The sequence below is a fragment of the Scleropages formosus genome, chromosome 23 (genome assembly GCF_900964775.1).
Source record: "Scleropages formosus chromosome 23, fSclFor1.1, whole genome shotgun sequence".
Classification (NCBI taxonomy): domain Eukaryota; kingdom Metazoa; phylum Chordata; class Actinopteri; order Osteoglossiformes; family Osteoglossidae; genus Scleropages; species Scleropages formosus.
The window spans coordinates 14,820,880-14,844,516 of NC_041828.1; the positions used below are offsets into that span (position 1 = coordinate 14,820,880).

A 23,637-nucleotide genomic window follows, 5' to 3' on the forward strand; every position below is an offset into this window, starting at 1 on the left:
AACAATGATACTGGTCTTATTTGACTTACATTTGCACTGCACTTAAATATGCCATCTGCTGCCCAGGGACATCGGATACCTCATACAAGTGGAACTTACTGTAAGCGATCTAGCTGAATGGTCAGGAATCCAATACACAGGCTCTCCAGTTTCTGAGAGTGCCCATTCAAGATGAGGCTCACTCTTACTTTTTTGTATGCCTTTCAGTTTCAGTAAAGGGGACAATAGCTCCTAAGTATAGCGGTACTCACTGGAGGTCGGTGGGGGGTGTACCTATATCTAGGAAGCTAATAAGATTGTACAGTCAATATTCAGGAAAAGGATCCTAATCCCATTCTGGCATTGCTGGACGATAAGATCTGTCAGGGAGGTGTTCGCTGAGACCTTTTCTCTGAGGGAAAGTGTCATTCAGGAGTCCCGTCTAAACCTTCAGCTTATGAGAGCCCTGCCAGCAGAGGTACCCTGGCCTTTCATGCAACGGCATTCATGAATCATGGTCAAGTTCCACCAGTTCCATGCCATTCTGGTGAAACACACACACACACACACACACACACACACACACACACACACACACATATATATATATATATAAATATATATATATATTACATTGACCTTCCTTAAATGTTCTAATGAATTATGCATTTATTTAGGTAACCTGTTTTGTACTCTAAAGATTACATTCTGATACATATTGAGTAACCATGGCAGATGTTCAAACATACTTATTTGCAAACACTCCCAGAAGACAAGTTAAAGGTACCTGAAAGTTCTGAATTTCATGGGGAAAAGAAAAAAAAAAAAAAACCTACCAGCATTTTTGTTTAGGTTGTAGTTGAGTTAGCCTCTGACATTGCTAGAAGGTAAATATGATAAGAAGTTTTTGTACAAAATTTATACCTGCTTTGCATGCAATACATTGCTATAGCTTTGTTATGCCAGTGAAGGACTACATACAAACTGGGGGAGCAGTCTACAAAAGAAGTGGTACAAAATCACCTTCCCTTGTGTTTCAAAATTATATTAAACAAAAAAGAAACAGAAATTAATTCATGAAAGATAGGCAAATAATACATTTCTTAATAAATGATGTGTACAAAATATGGAGACATTCCAGGTGTGGGCATCAAAAATATTGCTTCTGTAAACTGGCATTAACTAAGTGCATTTATAATGTACGTGGAACTACTACTTGGAATATAGACGCTACTCTTCCAGCAGAGTGGAAAGGGAAGTGGTTCCCATATTACAGACCCTTTTCTTCAGGGTAAAACGACACTGCATTGCACTCCCTTCATGATGCCTTAAACCATACCATCATCAAAATGTCTCTAATGGTAGAAAGCCTCGTAGTCAACCCACTTAACCTGCAAGTCTCCATTTCAGCCCCAAGAAGCAAATTGAGGGATGTTACTCAAAACCCAGAAAGAGCTTTTTCAAATCAAATTTTGTATCATTTTCAGGAAGATGAACTCTCCACCAATACTAATCACATCATGGCACAAAATAATGTAAAAATGAAGAAAGTCCAACAGATCATTGATTTGGAATGAGCTCTAATTGCTGAGACGCAAATCCCTATTATTTTCATAAAGTTCTCTTCCTCCTGGTGGTACACACTATGTCTAAATCATATTCATCACATACGCATTAGAGAGCCCTTGGTCTTTAGGTTTACTTTACTGCCAAATGGAAAGTAATGGAAAGTAAAGCACCAGGCCAACCCAGACAAATCATGCCTTTTGCTCCGTTTAACTCAATAAATGATTTTCATCTTGTGTGCCGCCAGTGCAGTTCCCCTCAAATGAAAATTCAATTTAAAACCAGATTAAAAGTTTAAATGCTATAACAATTTGCCAGAATGGTATGCTTTTGCGATCTCAGGAAATATGGCATTACACTCAGAATCCCCATCTCTGATCGGCCACTTGCACTAAGCCGGGTTGAAAAGCAGAGAACAGTGCTTTCCTGTGTTCCCCCAATCCAGCCTGATTAAATCAATCAGTGATACTTAAATTCGCTTTAAGGCCAGCAGAAGGAGCGATAGTGTCAGCCTGGTAATGCCGTGCATGCTGAGTCACACAGCGAGCCTTGCCAAGTACCCACTGGAGCGTCTAAAAACGTCTTTGCCCCAGACTGGATGAGAAACAATGCCACAAAAGAAAGAGGGATGTGGTTTTAATGGCAACAGGGTTAATAAGGACGAAAGACAGAAGACTGCGGTGTGATTCTAATTTTGAACCGGACAACAGTCTTTTTGTACGCGCTTTAGTCTATGAGGTAAATCTGAGGTCGACAGGTAGACTGACGTGGAAATATTACCTTTTGGGAACAACCATGGTAATGGTTCTCAAAAGGAGATTAGTGTCTTTTTTATAGACAAGATTTCTCATTACAAAGGCATTTAATCTGTGTGAAGACCTCTTTCCTCTTATATATCCTTTGAAGAAAAAAAAAGAGTAGATTTAACCAAGTAGAGGAAATTGGAGGGGGAAAACAAAAGTCTTTGTTAGAGATTCCATGATGGCCCAACTGAGAGAGCACATTCACCGTAACAGACTTTCTTCATACTCTTCCTTTTAGGTCAGTCTTAATCAGGTGTGGAAAAGCCTGTAACGATGGGATTCAAGAACACGTGACCCTGAGTGTTCTACTGTATACAATACATTTTGAGTTTTAGAAAAGGTATAATTCTATCAGCCATCAGGTTGTAGTGCATAATGGAGCATCATTATCAGGCTTGTCATACAAGGATTATGAGTTTGAGTGAGAACTTTGCATTTTTACCTGTAAGGCAACATGCTGCATAGTGATAGACAGCAAAATCTCCAAGAGGGGTCCTACAGATGCACCCATGGGAAAATTATTTAATCTAAATCACTTGATTAAAAGCCCCAACTAGCCAAATGGGCAAAGTGAAAATTTAAGCTTTGAAAGTCATCACAGAAAGAACATCTGCTAAATAAATGTATAATAACCATGTTAATATTGAGTGACTTGGGCTATTTCTGGATGAAGAGTTTTTCCTTGCCACCTTGGGATAACGCTGACTTTTACTCAGCTCAGGTTTTCAGTCTTTAACCAGCCATAGGGTGGATGGACAAAGCTACACGCACTGTCTCATGTTAGCAGTTATGCATTTCAACAGATAGAATGCATTGTCTTTACAAATTCATACTGTGAGTATTACAGCTTTTGAGCTGTAATGGTCATACATATTACAAACATGCAAGACTGATCAACAGTGCAACTGAAAATGGCCTCCTGTCTTCAAATAACACTTTACACAAGGAGGATATAGGGTCTCAGCAAACTTAAAAATGAAAATGTCATTTTAAATACAGTATGTACTGAAGATCCCTAGCAGAAGATGCAGAAAACCCAGCACTTGACAATGCACATTTGGTGTTTCAAGTCTTCAAATATTTACGCACAACATATTGTCCATTCAAGGTCAGTCTGGAGTGCCTATCTGTTATTAACCTACGGGGAAACATCTCATTTTACATTCTATGGTTTAGTGGATTAGTATCACTGCAGGTATCACAGTGGCTACCTCCATACCAAAGAGCTGGAGATGGGCTCATGCATTAGTGTTAAAGATGAATGCCACTGACCGAGCAAATCACACAGCCAGAGCAGGCCTACTTCAGCTTGGACTGGCACTGCTGGAGTTGACATGTGCACAGTACATTTACACAGTACCAGTAAAAAGTATGAGTACAATTGGGAAATACCTGTATGGGAAGAACTTGACAGAACAGTGAAAGCAAAGCAAATCACAAGTGTGAACTGAAAACTGCTGCAGATGAGCTGGGAAGATCTGGTGGCTCATTGCCTGATCAAACCTGTTAATCAACTACATTGTAAAAGAAACCTAGTCTCCTGTACGTCAATCAATCAATCAATCAATCAGTTAAAAAAAAAAAAAACTTCATCTTCCCCAGAGAGAAACAATTCTAGGTTTCAGCATCATACAACATACATACTGTGACAAAGGTGAACTGCTGTAAAGACAACAATGAAACTGAAGGTCTTTGGCTGAAGTTACCAGTCAGTCCTGATTCTGGAAACTCTGATGCACATATAACAAATCACAAAGCTCACATTACCAGTTGAGCGAGAGTGCAAATGGATCTGAATAACAAGTGCATTGAGAGTGCAAATATATCTGAATAGTGGGATGAGTGCTAAGAAGTTCAGTGTTTTAGCCTGTAAGTAGTTTGATGAGTGAAGTTCAAAGAGGACTATTTACATACCAGAAGAGGATTTTAATCAACCACAAAACTTTCTGCTTTAGCAATCCATAAATAAATCATGCTGAATTTAAGATAGGATTTTCCAAGACTGGACTTTTTGAAATGTTATGTAAATAAACTTGTTTAAATATTTTGTTGGGAATTGCAAAGATTAAAAGTTTTGTCGATGCATGAATCAAGCCCTTAAGTCTGAAATCTAAATAAAACACACACATACACATACACACATTGTCTGAACCGCTTCTCCCGTACGGGGTCGTGGGGAGCCGGAGCCTAACCCCGGCAACACAGAGCGTAAAGCTGGAGGGGGAGAGGACACACACCCAGGACGGGACGCCAGGCCGTCGCAAGGCACCCCCAGCGGGACTCGAACCCCAGACCCCCCAGAGAGCACGACCCCGTCCAACCCACTGCGCCAAATAAAATCCCAATGCTACTATTTACTACAAAATTTGAAGGTGTGGAACCGGAAATTATTTAGGATGACAAAATACAAATCCAACAGCATGAGCACTAAAACAAAATATTTTAGTTTATTACAAACTAATGCTCGTTTTCCAGGCTTAGAATATGTATGCATTACCAAATAAAGATCAAGATATTTGAACCTACAGAGCATCCATTTGCAGATATACAATAAACTTCCTGTAAAATAAATGAGCTGTGTTTCCATGGTAATGGTATAAATTAACTATGCACAAGGAGGAGGAGTCTGGTGGGCAGCCCTGGAAAATTGTGTGTGTGCAAACACAATCGTGTCACACGGTGTCAAAATTGCTTATAACTTTTCTATCACAGACAGCTATAAACTCTCTTCAGCGCACATTACGAAGCGTTGAAATTGGGCAAACGGTGAAAGCTGTCAGTTAAGACGTCAAGTCAGACATGGTTTGGCTGATGATATTGCAATAGAAGTTACAGTATTCAGCTTTTCTCCTCAGTCTCTTAACCTATTTCCTAGTGGTCCTACTGATACTCCCTACTGTATCTGTGTTTGGCTGACGATAAACACATCTATAATATTTGCCTTAGGCTTCAATTCCGTCTGGGCCCTCTAAGCTGCCCTGAGGAAAATCTCATTAATAATGTCTTTTATAGATACGGTTCAGCAGGAACATCAGTTGGGGTCCATGGGCTCATCCATTTTAACAGTGTTGTTAGCAAGCTGCTTATTCTCCCAGGCTCTTCAGCAGAAGGAGGCTAGAGAGAAGGCAATGTTCCCCATTATAACCTCAGTAATATGGAGCATCACTTGTATACAACACGCAGCATACAGCATTGCTAACGTTAAGCCCCAATGACATGGGCCACTGCTGATATACAGCACCGCTAGCATGCGATGTTACTAATCCCTAACGTACGGCACTGCTAATGTAGAGTGCTGCCAACGTACAGCATCACTACTGTGCTGTACTACCAAGGCTCAGTGTCATTAACATACAGGACCACCAACACACAGCATCACTAACGTACTGTGCCGCTGACTTACAGCATCGCTAATATGTAGCACAGCTAACTTACAGTACTGGTAATTTACAGCGCAGGTGACATATGGCATCACTCTCACACAGCACTACAAACACCTCTAATGTACAGTATGACTGCTGTATATCATCACGACAACGCAGCAATGTTAATGTGTAGGCTTGCCCTGCAGGTCATTTAAACACTACACAGCGAATATGCGCATATATGAGTTAATATTGTTAAGTACTGTTATCCCTCTCTATCCGAATCTATTTCATTCCTGAAAAATCCATCCTTAAAGTGAGGGTACGGATACCAAAGGAGCTGGTCCTGCTAATTCATATAGGAAAATTTTTATCCATTATAATAAATTCTGTCAAAAATGGGGAAGAACATAGCATGCACCATTAATCACATTATCGTAAGCATCGTAGAGAACATCCTCCTTATGCAAACAGTTGTTCCTATTATCAAGTTCCGTAAAGCACTACTATCGGTGTAGGCTAATGTGACTGAAGTGGTGTGTTATGGATATTTCACCAGTGGAGTGCGAGTTTCATGACAATTTTCACAGTTACATGGAAACAGTAGCGAAAGACTAATTTTTAACAGCTTATTTGTCCACTGTTAATGTATGCATGTAGTATTCATAATTTAAATGGAATGTCAAAGTGGAAAATGGAAACGCAACAGAGCGAACCAGGGATATATTTTATCAAGAGCTGGAGTGAGGACTTTGGCTACGATGCAACGCCTTTAAAAATATGCAGGAAAATAGGTTCTAAAGCAGGGATCTCTTTCCTAAGGTATATTACACAGTAGGTATCACCACAACTTTGTTTCTCTTGCCAAACTCAATACTCAACGACACTTCCATAATAACAATCGAATAATTGTTCTTTAGTTGGTGGGTGAGGGGGTGCGGTGGCGCAGTGGGTTGGACCGGGTCCTGCTCTCGGGTGGATCTAGGGTTCGAGTCCTGCTTGGGGTGCCTTGCAATGGACTGGTGTCCTGTCTTGGGTGTGTCACCGCCACCTCCAGCCCTATGCCCTGTGTTGCCGGGTTAGGCTCGGACTCCCCACGACCCCTGCATGGGTCAAGTGGTTTCAGACAGTGTGTGTGTGTAAAACTGTTCTTTATTTAGCTAGTATCTTTGTCCAATGTGGCTCATATTAGCTTTATACGCTAAGCACCATACAATACAGAATTTATCCATTTATACAGCAGGGTATTCTGGCTGGTGCAATTCACTGTAAGTACCATGCAGAACATCATCACAGATGAGGAGCCATCAAAGCACAAATCACTTGACTTGTAAGTTATTTAAACTTCTCCAAGATTTTCCATATTTCCCCCTTTTTTTTTGCTTTATTTGGGAGCAACCAAAATAAACACAAATAAATCACCAAAATAAGTAAAAAGGACATGCCTACGAAAACTCAGTTAAGCATTTTATGTAAACACCAACTGAGCTGATGCCTGTTCCCAGCATCCTCAGCCTGTACACACAGCTGTTGGTGTGTTCATCTGTTGGGACTAGTTTTGCCTCTTGGCGGGCGACTCATTCGGTTTGTATATTTAAAACTTTACATAGCAGATTTGGGGTGCTTTCGCAGTGAAATGTCCACATTATTTCAGACGGAGCGTTTATATGAGGATGAGTGATGGAAATTCTTGATGTCTGAATAAGTTAGTGCTCTTACAGAGAGCGTAAATAAATTATGGGATAGGTTTTGCTTATAAATTACTTTTCTTAAAAATATATTCCAGTACAGCACTGACTACAAAGGGTTTCTTGAAAATATTCGATAATATGATTATTTTATTATTTGAGATAAAAGTGTAACTTAGCTAATGTGGCGTAGCTAAAATTCCTTAATAAATTTCCTTTATAAAATGCTAAAACTGTTACTTAGCATTTAAAAAAAAACTGGTAAGAATTGTTTTAATTCAAACAGCCTTTCTATCATGTTTGGTTGTCTCTGCTTATAATCTTTTCCTGCAACAATAAAATTCCAACTCCACACCTGCAAGACAGCCACTACTTCTAAAATACTGCCCTAATCATTCCTCCACATTCAGAGCCACTTGGATAAATGGCAAGTTTGCCAAATAACACACCATAAACTGTGGGAAAGAGAGGGGATATACGTACACCCTTATTACTACAATAAATTGACTGCTCCTTCTCTGTTTTCCTTGAGTGTTCTCTTGTGGTTTTGATGCCAGCAAGGTGAGTGCCTTCACATCGCTCACACCAGTCGGGCTACGCCCTTATAATAAAAGACACATGGGAAGGAAGAACTGTGAAGTGCAAAGTGAACTGCGCATCCCAAAAAACAGGTGTTAACAAGCATTAAGAAATGTTCCCGAATGGTCTATGTTCCTCCGACTTGGTCATGCACATTTTTGCAAATTAAAGGTAAGAAACAGAACGTTTGACAAAATGCTGAGTAGTACCAGTGACAAGGGATGCACTTGGGAGTGTTTCCTTGTGAATTAATTAAAAATTAATCGATGAGAGGATGTTTGCGGCATTTTTTACAGCGATGCTTCAGGGATCATTTGGAATCGTGTGAAAGAGGGTCTGAGTGGTATATCTGACCTAGCTCCTCACCACAGAGTCTCAGAGCACCCAGAGAGAAAGGTATATGTTACTGATAGGGTAATAACTGGTCATTTTACAAAAAGCGAGACGCATATGATTTACCTGGGTCTTGTAGTCTTGAAATGTAATGTGTGGCTGTCCTCTTGGTGGTCCCACACCCAAGAGGTTCAAAATCAAAAGCCTGAAGGTTCTCAGTTCTGGCTCCAATGTAGTGGAAAGAGCTCCCTCTGCCACTCATAACTGCTGAATCCTTCTCAACATTCAAGAAGGTGCTCCTACTCATGCAATGTATGCAGGTAAAAAGGTGACATCATACAAACTCATTTTCACTTTGAGAATCACATGTCTGCATCCACGCCTCTCTCTCCCTCCCTCTATCTCTTTGGAGAAAAGTGTGTGCTAAATGAATAAATGTAAATGTAAATTTGCATTATGTAACATCTCACATGCACCCATAATTTACATGCCTGAAGGCCTTGAGAAATCAAATATGTATTTGATATGGTAACACTATCAGATTTTGACTTCTGTCCTGTTAATGATGTCATCAAATTCTTTCCCCAGGCACAAAAAATTTACCGAAACATTTATCGTAACGTAATGCTGTCCGATTAGAATCCTTGCTGGATTTAAACTCGGACTGTCGGTAATTCATATAAAAACTGTCATATGGCGGAACTCGGGAATCCAGCTGACGGACTCAGATGCGGTAGCGGGAATAACCAGAGGGGCAGGCAGGAGAACCGTCGGGGACTGGCAGAGGTCGGTTGATCAGCAAATGTCATTCAGAGGGGCAGTCAGGAGTCAGAACCAGAAGGACAAGAGCAAAGGGTCCAGGAGCCGAGCAGGAGGATAACACACCGGGAAAGAACTCGGGCTAGACGCTGCGGTTTCTCTTGTGGAGGTTCCGCACTCAGGAGTGTGTGAATGGGCCCTTTTATCCCGTGCCTCCTTCATCAGTTGCAGGTGCAGGAGCAGGGCACACGGTCGTGGGCGTGACACAAATTATTATCATAATAATTTTATCTAGGAAGGTAAAATACAATACTAACTTTATGGTTAGATGTCGACTTTTACAATTCCAATTGGGTAGCAGACCAACTTGAATTCCAATTAGTTACACTTAGGTGTGAAATAACATTATGTGTATGCTGGTCTTGCTTCGTACAATTCTGTTATGGAACACTGGTCATCTAATGACATTCTTTACCGAGAGTGCTGAGGGGCGCCAGCATTTTAGCATCACCTGCGGGAAGGCAAAAGCATGTCGAATACATAAAGAACACCAGAATTTAAAAAAAAAAAAAAATCTTGGCAGACAGTATTCTAAGGTACCTCGTCAGGGAGGGTCAAAAAGACACCCCATAGATCCTTCAAAGAACAGGAACAAAGTGGTTAGAGTCATCTCAGGGCTAAACAGGGTGACGTGAGCCCTCTGCACTGGACTTTGAGTGGGTCCCTGAACCGTGTGTGAACCGTGTGGGGTCCTGTGCTTGTCAGGGCTTGCACCTGCAATTAAGTCACGTGGGGTGCTTAGGACGGTTCTTCCGAGAGCTTGGAAGTGCGAAGGCTTGGCAGGTCTGGGCAGGGCCTGGCAGGCAGGTGGGCGGGTGGGCTGTCTACAAATTGCAGCGTGTGTGGTCCAGGTGCCAGGAGCTCGAAGAACACTGGACATGCGGTGGAGCAATTCCAAGCACCAAGGCCCAAGGGGGAACGCAGCAGGGCTCACAGCTTGTTTGTAATGCTCTGTGTGTGTGTGTGTGTGTGTGTGTGTGTGAGACTGGCCACACAACACGAAATCATACATACCGTAGGGCAGGCCTCGGACTCACAAGGTACGTTGCACAGGGTACAGTTGACTCTTTGCCTGTGCAGAGCAGTAATTCATTAAAATGGAACCCTTTTAGTGCTATTAGTATGTTTTAACATAATAGGTTACGTGTCTGGCTCATGGCACTTGGCAGAAGCTATTTGCCAGTGGTGACACCAGGCGGTAAAGACCAGGTGTACCTGGGCCCCCAGGGTGAGTCAGTAGCATTGGCAGGGTTAATGTGGACAACCGTAGGGTAAGGGAGGCTCCAGACAACGTGGATCTGCGATGCGGTTGGGCGGCATGGAGTGGGGACACACGGGCGACAAAGCTGCCGCTGACGGAACCCGGCTGAACCTCGGCTCCTGGGAAATAAGGCGGGTAAGGGGGAGAGGGCGAAGCAGGAGGCCCCGCTGAGGGTTAGTAGGAGCGGTTCAAGGGCTCGGCCCTGCGCGTTCTACACAACACGAGCGGAGACAGATACACGAGTCTAAAATTGATTAGTTTCATCTGTAGCTTTATTCGAAAATAACGCTTTGTCAAACGGTCCCTCGGAGAAATGCTTAATGCCGGCGCTCCCTCTGGGACTGCTTTCAGATGTGGATCTGTTCAATCGCAGTGAGCAGGACCACAGGAGAATGAAATGGGTCACGAGATGCTTTAAATAAACATGATAATGAAGCAGACGCCACAAACTGCCGGAAGGGTTATCTGCGCTACGTCGGAGGAACAATATCAGACTGATACTGTAGCTGGAATTTAAACGGGGGTGTTGATCCGTGTCACGCAGGAGCTCAGTCTCATCGCATTGTGTGTTTCATTAATTAATGAAGCCATAAATATTTTTGGAAACAAAATTTCCAAAGAGAGAGACGAAGAAGTCTCCCAGCCGATTTAAGTTCGAGAAAAGTTTTCAGTCTCCGTGCACAGCGACACAGCGTCGAGGTTCGGGACACCGCGTCGTCACGTGGAACTTCTCAGTCCCAGGCAGAGCTTCTCAAGAACTTTAATCCCTGAACTGATGCAACGAGATGTTGTGTTCTGCAAATGATTTTCAGTTCGTAAACATGTAGGTACCTCTAGGTGGGGAACTTAAATACTTAGATTGCTTCCCGTTTAGAGATGAAACTTGAGTTTAACTCTGTAATACTGGATTACCTGGCGTCGTACCCACTCCATCACCGCACTGAAGACTTATTTACCTTGTTCATTTGTGTGCTTGTTTTTGATCTCAAAGCAGCTAAGCACTAAATCCAGCTCATGTTCTTTTTTCTGTTAGGAGTAAAATACAGATTATACCACATATGAAATAATCTTTCTTTTAATGTTCCTTTTTTTCTTCATTCCTCAGAGAAAAGAAAATAATTATTTGGTGGGTTTGATGACTCAGATAAAAAGAACCAGTATTCTCTGATGGCGGCAAGTTAAAATCTATCCGTAACACTCTAAATTAAATATAGAATTTTTTTATCTCTAACAATGTCTATGTCAACTGTTACATTTATCTGCCGCTTTTCTCCAAAGCACCTTACAATGTTAAATTACCCAAAATTACTTATTTACCGTTCATCAAGTAGGGTAATTCAGGGTAACGACCTTGATCAGGAGCACTATAATAGGAGAGGGGATTCAAACCTACAAACTCCAGCTACAAGGATAGCGGCTCTAACCACGATGCTACCTGCTATTACATACCGGTTGATGTCTTTACATTCATTTTCTAGAATCAGGAAGTAATACATGTGATTTTCTCACAAAAGACTTCATTACGTGTGGCTTTTTTTTTTGTTCATTTGCTCGCAGGAGTTTGAAATGTCCATCCCAATGATTGGCTGCGGTTCCAAGTTCACAGCAGGTCCGATGCCGCCTGTCGCAGTTCTGTCAGCTTTCAGTCCACCCAGCCCTCCATCCAGCAAACATGGGCTGTCTGACAGCTCATGACGGCCCGAGGCCCAGCGTGCCGTGCTACTCGCTGCCTTCCATGACTCCCTGAACTCTCCTCTCCCCACGATCCCTCTCAGACAGAAGAAACGTCAATGCGGTAGACGGCGCAAAAACAAACGCTTGACAAGGCCGCAGCGCAAAATGCCGGCAATCAGGACCAGCTGCACATGTGAACATATAAACCGCCAATCTATATTGTTTATTCCCCCACCCCTGCTCAGTTACATTCTTATTATATGAGGTGTTCTTTGCTGGATGAGATGCTGAATACAATTAGCGTCAACACTTGTCACCAGCAGCCCAACTGAGAGATTTTCTTGTTTTTCGTTTTTTGCTTTTGCTTTTTATTTATTCGGAAGGACAAAACATTTCTTACCACACAGTTCAAACTCTCAGTTTTCTACTACAGTCATGCACCGCTTAGCAACGTTTTGCTTGACGACTGAGTGCAGAGATGACGTTGGTCCCATAAGATTATAACGGAGCTGAAAAATTCTTATCGACTAGCAACGTCGTAACGCAACGTGTTTCTCACGTGTTCGTGGTGGTGCTGCTGTAAACAACCCTACTGCGCTGCCAGTTGTATGAAAGTATAGCACATACAATTATGTACAGTACATAACTGATAAGATAACAAACACCTACGTTATTGGTTTATGCATTTACTATACTGTACTTTTATTGCTATTTTAGATTGTACTCTTTCTACTTATGAAAAAGTTTACTGTAAAACAGTATGCTGTGTTATGCTGGCAGCAGCATCATAACTCTCGTGTTTACTGTGTCTCTTGACTGCATCAAGGCTATAGCATCTAGGCTTGTATAAATACACTCTGTGATCGAAGCTATACCATCAAGGTTTGTATAATTGCATTCTATGATTGAGGCTATACCACCTAGGTGTGTATAAGTACACTCTGTGATCGAGGCTATACCATCTAGGTTTGTATAAGTACACTTTATGATCGAGGCTACACCATTTAGGTGTGTAGAAGTACACTCTATGATCGAGGCTATACCATCTAGGTTTGTATAAGTACACTCTGTGATCGAGGCTATACCATCTAGGTTTGTATAAGTACACTTTATGATCGAGGCTACACCATCTAGGTGTGTAGAAGTACACTCTATGATATTCGCACAACAACAAAATCGCCTAACGATGCATTTCTCAGAACGTATCCCCGTCCTTAAGCGACGCATGTCTGTAGTTTGGTCTGAGCCTACAGGGTCTCCACACAGTCTTAAAAAGAATAAATAATAGGGTATAGGTTGCTTGGATTTTTGCTTTGCAGAGTGATAAAATTGTCTGCCCATGGCTGCTTATACAGTCCAGAGAGTGAATGGTGTCAGTCCCCCCATGTATACTAAACCTCGGTAACTGCAAGCGTTGAGAAAAGCGAGTTTCCCTAATGAGGGGAGAAAGAAGCTGTCCTTTCCTGTGAAAAGGTCAAGATCTTTATTAGAGGAGCTGCCATTAAACCGATCAGGGAGCGCTCTCTTAATCGCTCCACACCATCTAGATGGGAAACTTTCGTTGCTCTCCTGTTATCACGGGCTCTTCTATAAGGGATTTTATAAACTAAATTTAGTTCATTTACACCCTTTCCAGCATTGAACTTTGAAGCTTAGGTTTGGTTAATGTAACCACAAAGGCTGCTGTGAGGCTCTCGCTCACAGTCAGTGGAAACAGCATATGCTCAAATGAGAGATGGCATAATGAAATTCAATCAGAAAGATTTGTAGTCCATCAAATCCCATATGGCGAGTGATTTATAAAACTCACTGCTGTTTGTTGCTCGATGACAGGCACCGACACACACTGCTTTATACCGATTTATTAACATGATTTACTGGGTAATTCTGACATTAGAGCCAAGGACAGCGGTGCTACAAAAACAGTCCTTTTAACCAGCACTTTGTAAAAAATAAAGTAATAAAGAAGGAACATGGAAGATACCTTTTACTGAGATGTAAAATGAGTCACCTTTGACAGTTAACCAGTTGGCCATTTTTATGGCTGTGCCTCTTTGTGTCACAGTTGTTCTGCGGATCTTTTTACCGTTACATGCTGAGTCTTTTTTATGTTTTATATGAGTGCTAGATTATCAAACATGACTGCCGAAAAAGTTGCCTCCAATTTATTAAATGAAATAAAAATGTAAAAATACTGTGAAATGTACTCAGAAATTAATTCTTTAATGAATTACTAATAAGCTTGATATCATCTATAAATTAACACTGCAGACAGAGCTTTAGAAATCGACAGCACTAAATGTTGAGTGATGTCAAGGACTTTAAAAAAGAGGTTGCACACACCTGTGGACCTCTTAAACTAGTCGAGTGGAGATTTTCACAAAATCTGAATACAATTAAGTGTAACAGCAGCTCTTAAAAATAGACGCTAGAGATGAGTTCAAGAGCACTTGCTTGCAGGATACAGAGAAGCCCCAGGGGATGTAAATGCATGAACAGGAGGCCTTTCTGTATGTTACTGAAGAAGTGTTCCTGTTGTAGAGAAACTAGGAAAATCCACTCAGCTTTGATTTACTGATATACTATTACCTCCTGCTGTTCGACATTAAATATTGATAGCATTCACCATTATTGGTCACCATGTTTAGTGTTTTTATGATATTCTAGCTCGTGTCCTGCACTCAAGGATTGTTTTATTTATTCATGGGGCCTTGGAAAACCATAGTTGTAAAACCTCTGAATAAATCAAATCATTACTGATAACTTAAACTTTGTGGGGGGGGTGCACAGGAGCTTTCTCCTATGATCAATAAGTGTTTGTCCTCAGGGAAAATAAAATGCTATTGTCCTCTTCTTGTAGCATCTGGTTTTCAGCATCGAGAATGCAATGCCATTAGACGAGAAAGGAAAAAGGCCGTTCGCTGTAAACCTGAAAGTAGTCAAACAACAGAAGACTGAATACATTTAATTTTCCAGTCGCCACAGTGTGGTTCGCAGCACAGCCAAACGTTCATTTCGTCTTATTTTTTTTTATTGACATAAACTTACGGAAACAGTTCCTTCAGGATGGATTTTTTTTTTTTTTTTCACTACGTAACCATCAGAAATAAATTAAAGTTTTGTGCTGCTATTATTAGGTTTATACTGTGAGGTCGGTCTCGCATGCGGGGATTAAAGACGCAAAACTAATAAAGAAGATTATATACACTGTGCACACCGCCCCAGTATAACACATAGAATTCAGCACTTTGCACCTACAGAGTCATCGCATTCTGTTGGGGTCTCACTCCACTGGGATGAGAGAAGGATTTGTCTTCGGCGTGGACCTGTCATTTATTACCTCCCACGGTACGATGAGGCAGCTAAGTTGGCTACTACGTTGACAAGCAAGGCAAGAATTGATTGCCGTCCGAGTGATCTGGGACATACAGAGAACACGGCGTAAACCAGATCTTTATTGGAAGATTATCCCTGCTGTGAGGTATCTAAGTAACTACTCGGTGCACGTATAGAAAAGCTCATCACCTGAAAGCCGCTTGCAGCCTAACAAGACACCGCTGCTTGCCTGTAAAGTGCACCGATGGCTGAGGGTTCGCCACTGAGCTTTAAATAATTAAATCTGAACTGGATAACACCAAATAGGCCGGATCAGTCGGGAAGTGGAAGGGCTAATCCGGGCTCAATCCTTTCAGCAGCAAGGAAGGAACCGGCAAGGCCGTACAGGAACTGTTGTTTCATCCTTTTGGAAGAAAACAGCTAGCCAGTGTTGTTTAAAAAGCAAGATGCAGGTGTCATGTCACAGGGCACTCAATTATTGGCAAATTCTGAGCATAATTATTAGTGGGAGGGAGCTTCAGGTATACAGACATGACTGAGAAGTAAGTGGTTGGACATCTTATTTACCTAAACAGAGGGACATAAGACATGTTGAAGCTCAGTCTTGGGGTGGCTTCTGCATCCACATTCCTGTTCTATTGCCATACAACAAGCACAATTTTCCATCTTGACCTCCAATCAGAAGGTTGAAGAATTCATCGTAATTGCTCGTTTCCCCTGAAAACCCCTGTTAACAATTAGTATTAAATACTATTAACATGTAGAATTAAATACTATTAGCATGTAGAATTTTTAAGATACACTTTTTGAACGCAATTTGCTTGCTCTTGTGGTCACAGAACTTTGTTTGTCAACAGTCTTCCCCCACTTTACACACACAGTGTGTTCCAAAAGACCTTTTATAGGGTGAAAGATGTAATTACAATTACTTTCAATTGTTGACATTTTTATGCATTGCTGAGTCCAATTTAGTTATTATAAAAAAGATAAAAGGAAAGTTTCCTTTCATTAATTACTCTGTAATACTGTACGGCTGTCTACCGGTGCCGAGTCAGCTCTTTCCTAGCTATTAGATGTGTAAACAGAATAAACATACACAGAATATTCAACGTTAATATATTAATTCAACCTTGAATGCAAAAACAAAACTGAACAACTGAGATGAAAGAAATCAATGAAAACAATGCAAGTGAACTTGCACTCACTGAACAACTTGGCATGGTGTCTCACAGCATCTGGGCTGCGACTGGATGTGGGTTCAAGCCCTGCTCAGTCAATGTGGAGTTTGTATGCTCTCCTCCTGTTCACGTGGGCTTCCTCCCACAGTCCAAAGACGTGTTTCAGGTCAACCGGTGACTTTAAATGGCCCATAGCTTGTGTGTTTGTGTGTGAATGATTGTAGAGAGTCTGCCTCTGCGTAAATACTATATTTCCTCGTTCAAAGGTGTCGGTGAAATAATAGTTAATAATCACCGCTAAGCGAATAAATGTCATGTGCTGTTCACCTGTTGGGAGGCGCGCAAAACTCACATTTGGTCCTTGTAAATGTGTTGGAATGCCTCGTAAGCCAAAAAAAGGGTATTAAATAAAAGCTTCTCGTGAAGTCGAATTTTCGTAACTCGATCGAGTATGACTGCAGCTGCTCAGTGCCGAATTATTTCATTGAGCAGCGGTGGTGCCTTGGCAAAAAAAGCTCAGTGTAGTAGTGCACAGGGTGGTATCTTCCAATGCACACCAATGTCCCTTCCTCCAAAATGTATCCTTGCTTCACATAATCAGAGCCTACAAATTACTCAGGAAAAAGTAGTTCACGTTTCCTGCCTTTTGTTTTCACTTACACTTATTTGTGCTGCATAGCCAGATCACTTCCTAAAACCCCTCAGTACATTTCAGTCTACGCAACAAGGGAAAAGGAATTATGAAAAAGCATAAATGGAGTGTATGTGTGTGTGTGTGTCTCTGCTGTTTATACACTCAACAGTTATTTTTCCCTGGAAGAGCAATTACTTCTGAACATAAATGTGTCATAAAAGTCTGAATCGTTAAATAGCAGCACTACCAAAAGCATTACTGTTGACATAAAGCGCATGCTTGAATGGGGCACTAACAGTAAAATCAATGTTACTGTGTTAACTTGAAATAACCTGCCATTAAAGTTTATGACTAGGCAAATCTGTATTTACCGTGGCCTAAATGTCACCATACAGGACCCCCCCCCCCAAAGTCTGAGTCCCCCCGGGAGCAGCGGGGGGAAGCGAGGAAAGGCATTCCGACAGCGCCTCCGAAACTGCGACAGCGCCGGTGAAAGCTACCGAGCACAAAGAGGTTCCAAGTCCCCTCTGAGTCCAGCTGCTCGCTGCAGCAGTTTACTATAGTACATGTACAGTAAAGCAGTGGCAGTATCAGTGGTAATCCCTTCCACCGAAAACACCACGGTACGTTCAGCTGCCACATACTGCACAACCTCAGTGTATATTTACACACAGTCCACACTTACTCCAAATATGCTGCACTTCAAGCTTTCTTCTTTTTAACCTTTTTTACCTTCATTCACCGTCAATTGACATGTTGCCCTGAGTTAAGGAGCATCTCTCCTGCACATCTTTCCCTCGTCAGCATCTCCTTCCTCCGACAACAGAAAGAGTCATCCAGGAGTAATTCTGCTCCAGCCTAGACCAAAACACACATGTTCACATCCTTCCTTCCCTGACTGATATCTGAGCTTTTAAAACTTACAGGAATTATCTGTAACATGTCAATTAACATCTGCGAGCGCAGTCGCTTTGCACCACCCAAACGTCTCGGACAATCTGCAGAAACACAGTGGCAAACAACAACATCACCAAGTACAGACTTCCACCGATTTTTAGAATGTGTCTTTAATGAGTGTGACGGGGCAGGAGAGTAGGGATTCTGAGAAAATTGTGACAGGGTAGGACAATGGATTACAGTGTTAATTGGGAATTATTTTAAAAAATTTGAGGTGCTGAGATTTTTCTACAGAGCGAACCTCATTAAATCAGTTTATGTGTTCAATAAATTGCTTTCTTTTATCAAGGCACGCATCTTACTAAAAAACATACCACCGGTGTGTATAACTTGCACTTATCTTTTCTCAAGCTATGTCACCTCACAATGTGCTCCAGTGTTTAGCAAAGCAATGTGTTACAGGGGAAACTAAACAAAATGTAACACCAGCTATAGTTTCCAAGCAATTTATCAGGGTCAACCACATGCACAATGTCTTGCAATGTATGAATAAACTATTACTATGATTATCTGTGCGATACAAGGCAACAATATTCTGTTTTTAATAAAGCACATTAGGTGCTACAGTTTTTGGCAGCAGCTGTAGCCATTAACATTTGTAGAAAAACACAATATTATCCAAACATTACTGAGGCTTTATTTGCAACAAATTCATGTTTACTGGGCTCTTGATTTTTTCGCGTATACAAACAAATGCCTGTTAATTTCATAATGGACAACCAAAAATGCAAGTTAATATTGTGACGTGACATAAACAAAAGGCAGGCTGAAAAACTCCTTGCTGTTCGCTATTATTTGTATGGTCAAACATGTAAGGAACGACTGGAGTATGACATTGTGCATGCTTTTTTTTTTTTTTTTTTTGAATTTTTTAAGTCAAGCTATGCAAAAAGAGCTATTTCATATTGGCCTGATGATAAACTTCATGAGCAACTCTTGACCTGTGTAATACTGAACGGCGTGCGACCGCTGTAGTGCTGCTAGTCCAGGGAGAGAGGTGAAGCCTGTCAAAGCGACTGCACAGAGAAATTATTACTTCTCTGACTTCTAAACACACACCAGAATTTGTGTGACATTTGTGTCAATGCATTCCTTTAAAACAGTAATCTCATATAATGACTTTAACACACTAAGAGCTTTAAAGAGAAAAAGCGAAGGCAAGCAGCGAATGCCAGAAAGTAAGATGTCACTGTTTTCAAGCTGATGAGCACAAAGTTCATTCATAAAAAAATCCAGCAATAAATGTTCCGAAGAGCCACGCGACTTTTGCATGTCCTGGACTAAATATATCTCACTATGATCCCTGCTTACAGTTTGAGGATTTTCGCCAGATGAACTCACGATGAAACTGAATCTCAACATTTTCACTTGCTTCAGAGCTTTTTTTTTTCTTTTATTTTTGCAGAATAAGCTTAGGGAAAGGTTGCTTTTATTTAAACACTTGGGGACCCTAAAAATGAAATCAAGCGCACACCAAAATGGGAAATTGACTCTTACAATTTAGGTGCTGTCTGACTGCCAGGACCTGACAGCACTAAACAGCAGACTGACAAGTCCGAGCTGATCTCTGGTGATTGTGAAGCAAGAGGAAGCAAAAGGCTTGGAGTGGAAATTAAAACGACCCTCCTTCCTCTTTTCCTCCAACACTGTTACATCTAACCCTTTCAGACTCTTTATTATTCACTTTGCAGCCTCAATTGCTGATTGCATAACTGCCCAGGGTGAGACTTGGGAGAAGCTTGGGGATGAGAAGTGGTATGGGAACAAAGATGGAAAGGGACCATAGGCTGCGAATTTGGGCCAGGATATGGTCACAGTTATACGGAACAACACTTCCCAAAACCAACGCAGCATTACGATAATCTTAGTCGAAGAGAAAGTTAGCAAACTTAAGGTCATTGTAAGACTATGATACTTTCAGGGAACAGGAAACAGTTCCCCGATCTTTTCATTATCAGAATTTTCTCCATCGTTAGATAAAATATGAAGTGTAAATAAGTGTAAATGTAACTGTACATGTAAATGTAAAATGTGCCACTCCAATGACACTGATGCAAAACAGAAGCTAAAATAAAATCCTGTGATTAAGTGGAGGTTATTTTTATTGCTGGAAATGCGCAGTCGCACTAAGTATCACTGGCCTGTTACGTGAAAGTTTTTCATATTTGGATTAAATACTCGGAAGATACGCTTTTCAAGTTTGTCCTAATAATACACAGGATGCAACACCACATGAATGGAAAGACCAGTCTGAAAATAAAAAGTGTTCCGCTGCAGCCATGACAATCAATTTGCAACCAAAGTGACAATTAATTCACACTTGCACCACACTGATAAATATTACATTCAGCTGCTATTTTTTCCCACCAGGTATGGGATTTACAGGAAACCAGAAACTTGTCCAGCTTCATGTGGCAAAATGAGCCGTTAAGGCCATGTCAACCTGGACCAGCACTCTACATCACATATTTGTTTGTCACGCTGCATTAAAAACCATTAAACTTTCAGCGGAAGAAAACCATATGCATGACTGGCAATGAACACATTTTCCACCACAAATATAGCAAATATTAGAGCCATGAATTATGAACCTTTATTTAGCCAACACCTTTGTCCAGGGCAACTTCTGACAACAGCCTTAGATGATCAGCTTTACAAAGACCAACCCATTTATACAGCAGGTAATTTGTACTGTATCAGTTTAGGATAAGTACCCTGATAAGGGCACTGCAAAAGGAGGGGGATTCAAACCCAGAACTTTCAAAATGCAAGGGAACAGCCCTAACCAGGACACTACAAGTAAATTGTCTAAATACATATATGACCTTAATGTACATGATTGTAATGTACATACTATATGTATTTTCATTTAAAGATTCATACTCCATATGCAGTACATGGGTATTTAAGTCTTCAGGTGTTATTAAGCACAAAGCATTAAGCATGTTTTGTTTTTATTTATTTATTTCTTTGTTTTTTTAATTATGGTAAGCACTTTTTTAAAAATGAAAGCCGCTATAAATTTCCCGTGTTTTAAAGTTGTAAGTAAGACAGGTACACACACACTTAGATACAGTATGCATACAGTCATATATAATATATATTTTATATACATATAATTCTTTTCACACAAAAGGTGTAACAGAATACAAAATAAGAATTCGTTCGTTCATTCATTCATTCTTTCATTCATTCATATATAAATGTATGAACGTCTGGATGGATACATGATGGTGCTTCTCGTGCCACAGCCGACACTAGTTTGGAAGAACACCTGGTGGAAGGGTGAGGAGGTGTGGACGCGGTCCACAGTCGGCAGAGACACTTCCATCACTTTGCCCTCCTCTCCGTCACAGCGCGCGCAGTGGGAACCCAGCGCGGCGGCCGCGACACCATGGGCATCATTATTAGCGCAACGCGAATCGCACTCGCATCGCCGCGCGCTCCCGACTGGCGCTGCGGGCGGCGCGTCTGCGCGAACAAACTTCACCTGTGAGTCGGAATCCAGCGCAAACTCAACTGCCTGCGCCCTTCGTTTGCCCACCGCACGGACCGTTAGTTAGGGAGCGTTAGCGCAGCAGCAGCAGCAGCAGCAGCAGCAGTAGCGTCTCCGCCGACAACGAACACAATGAATGAATTTAATCCGTGCACGAAAGAACTGTGCTTTTTTTTTTACCTTGATCCAGGAGGCGTAAAGAATGCTGGAAAGAGGGGTCCAGAGAATCCTTCTCAGCCATCAGCTCCGGCAAGTACTTTTCGCTATCCATTTCGCGCCACACACAAAAAAAAAAGAGGCTGAGAATAAGAGTGTCGAAGTAAAAAAATACGTGTTTTCTTTTGTGCGTGTAAATTCCGCCTTATCCCAGGAGCCAGAGTACGTACCACCAAGAAACAATATAATGTCAACAACTGATTTCAAAATTAAAAAACAAAAACAGTATTTTCATTGGGCTCCAAAACTACAACATAGTAAATGTGTGGTGATTGCGGCGAGGAGCTTCGGGAAGGTCCTTGAGCGGGAGAATTCCTCTATCCCATCGGAGGGGTGTCCGCCGCAGCGCTCCACTTACAGCAGGGACAACCTGGAGCTCCTGGAGACCCCGCTCTTCTGTAAACAGCACCCGTGGCTCCTCCTCCCGTTTCCACTAGCAACGGAGCGGACCGCCCCCTCCCGCTCCCGATTGGCTGCGCCGCTAATGGCGCTCTGGTGATTGCGAGAAAGGCACACGTCAATCATTGCGGTGGGCGTGGCCCGACGCTTGCCCCGAGCGGAGCCGGCGTTGTCCATGGTCCTGTCGCTCAGGACTTAACGTCGGCTGAAAGAACATGAACAAAATGACATGAATGTCCATCACGAGGAAAAAGAGAACGGATAAAAGGGAGGTGATGGTAAATACTGAAAAGTATTAAATTCATTATGTTATCGTGCGAGTTGAACAAGTAATATTTTGAATATTTTATATTTCAGTATTTAACATTTAAAAATGAATTTCATGAACAAGAACTTAAAATGTTACGGTTTCAAACACCTCTGTAGTCAGTTACGTTGGAAATTGTTAGATTTCTCACATCATTTTGTTTCGGATTAATGACATATTTTAACTAATCTTCTTTTTCTTTAATCATTTTTAGATTGATGTAATTTCACAAATCTGAAACCTGTTATTCCGCACAAACTTTGTTGTGCTCCTAAAAGGATGATAAGAATAAATGTTATCTTACTTTGTGCCACTCCAGAAAAAGAGGGAATATGAACATAAACCAACAAAAAACCTTTGACTTTTTTTGTTTTGCTCTGCATGTACGTAACTCCCATTCTAGGCCAGTACCGCTGTCCCTTCACTGCACTTAAGTTTTCCTCCTTATTTCTTCACAGAAAGAAAACAGAGTGTGCTAAAATAATAAAACGGGGTGTTAGAATATGAGCGGAGTAAATTCAAACATTATTTGATAATATTGTTTGGAATAAATAATCTTAAAGCCGTCTGTTCAGCATTACTTTCCACACCAAGCCCCTGCGATTTCTGAATGTTTCATGTGATCTGAAATAATGTTCCCTCAGCTTTAGACTGCAACTATATCTTGACCAACAGTGAACACTCTGCACTTTTATAGTTCTTATACTCAACGACAAATGCTATTTTGTATATAAGGGAAATCATACAATAGTCACAAAAGAAAATTGCTTAATCTGAAATGAAAGACATGACCTCACTGTTCAAAACAAATTGTAAATGTAAGTGGCGCGTATAATTTCTCTGTGAGGTAATAAGGAAAAGGTGAATGAAAAGGTTGTAGGGCGCTCTGGCACACTAAACTACTGTTAAAAGAATTACAAACCTTTTAACCAAAGCAATTTGAATGACTAATGTATACAGTCTTATGGAAAAATTCAATTTTTGTCTATGATCTAGTTTAGCAGCAGCCCCCTCATTAGTTTGATAAACCTAGCTCTAATTAGGTCT

At 41.3% G+C, this 23,637-nt stretch overlaps 1 protein-coding gene across 2 annotated transcripts in view; it reads right to left on the reverse strand.

Moving 5' to 3' along the window:
• The window catches only part of khdrbs3 (KH domain containing, RNA binding, signal transduction associated 3), a 72,977-nt gene extending 50,735 nt beyond the window's left edge, over nt 1-22,242 (reverse strand). For both annotated transcript variants that reach the window (XM_018731860.2, XM_018731859.2), the window contains exon 1: nt 21,849-22,242. In XM_018731860.2, the coding sequence (XP_018587376.1) occupies nt 21,849-21,939 (91 nt within the window). In that variant the 5' untranslated portion in view covers nt 21,940-22,242. The remainder of the gene's footprint in view (nt 1-21,848) is intronic.
• Between the last annotated feature and the right edge of the window lie 1,395 nt (nt 22,243-23,637).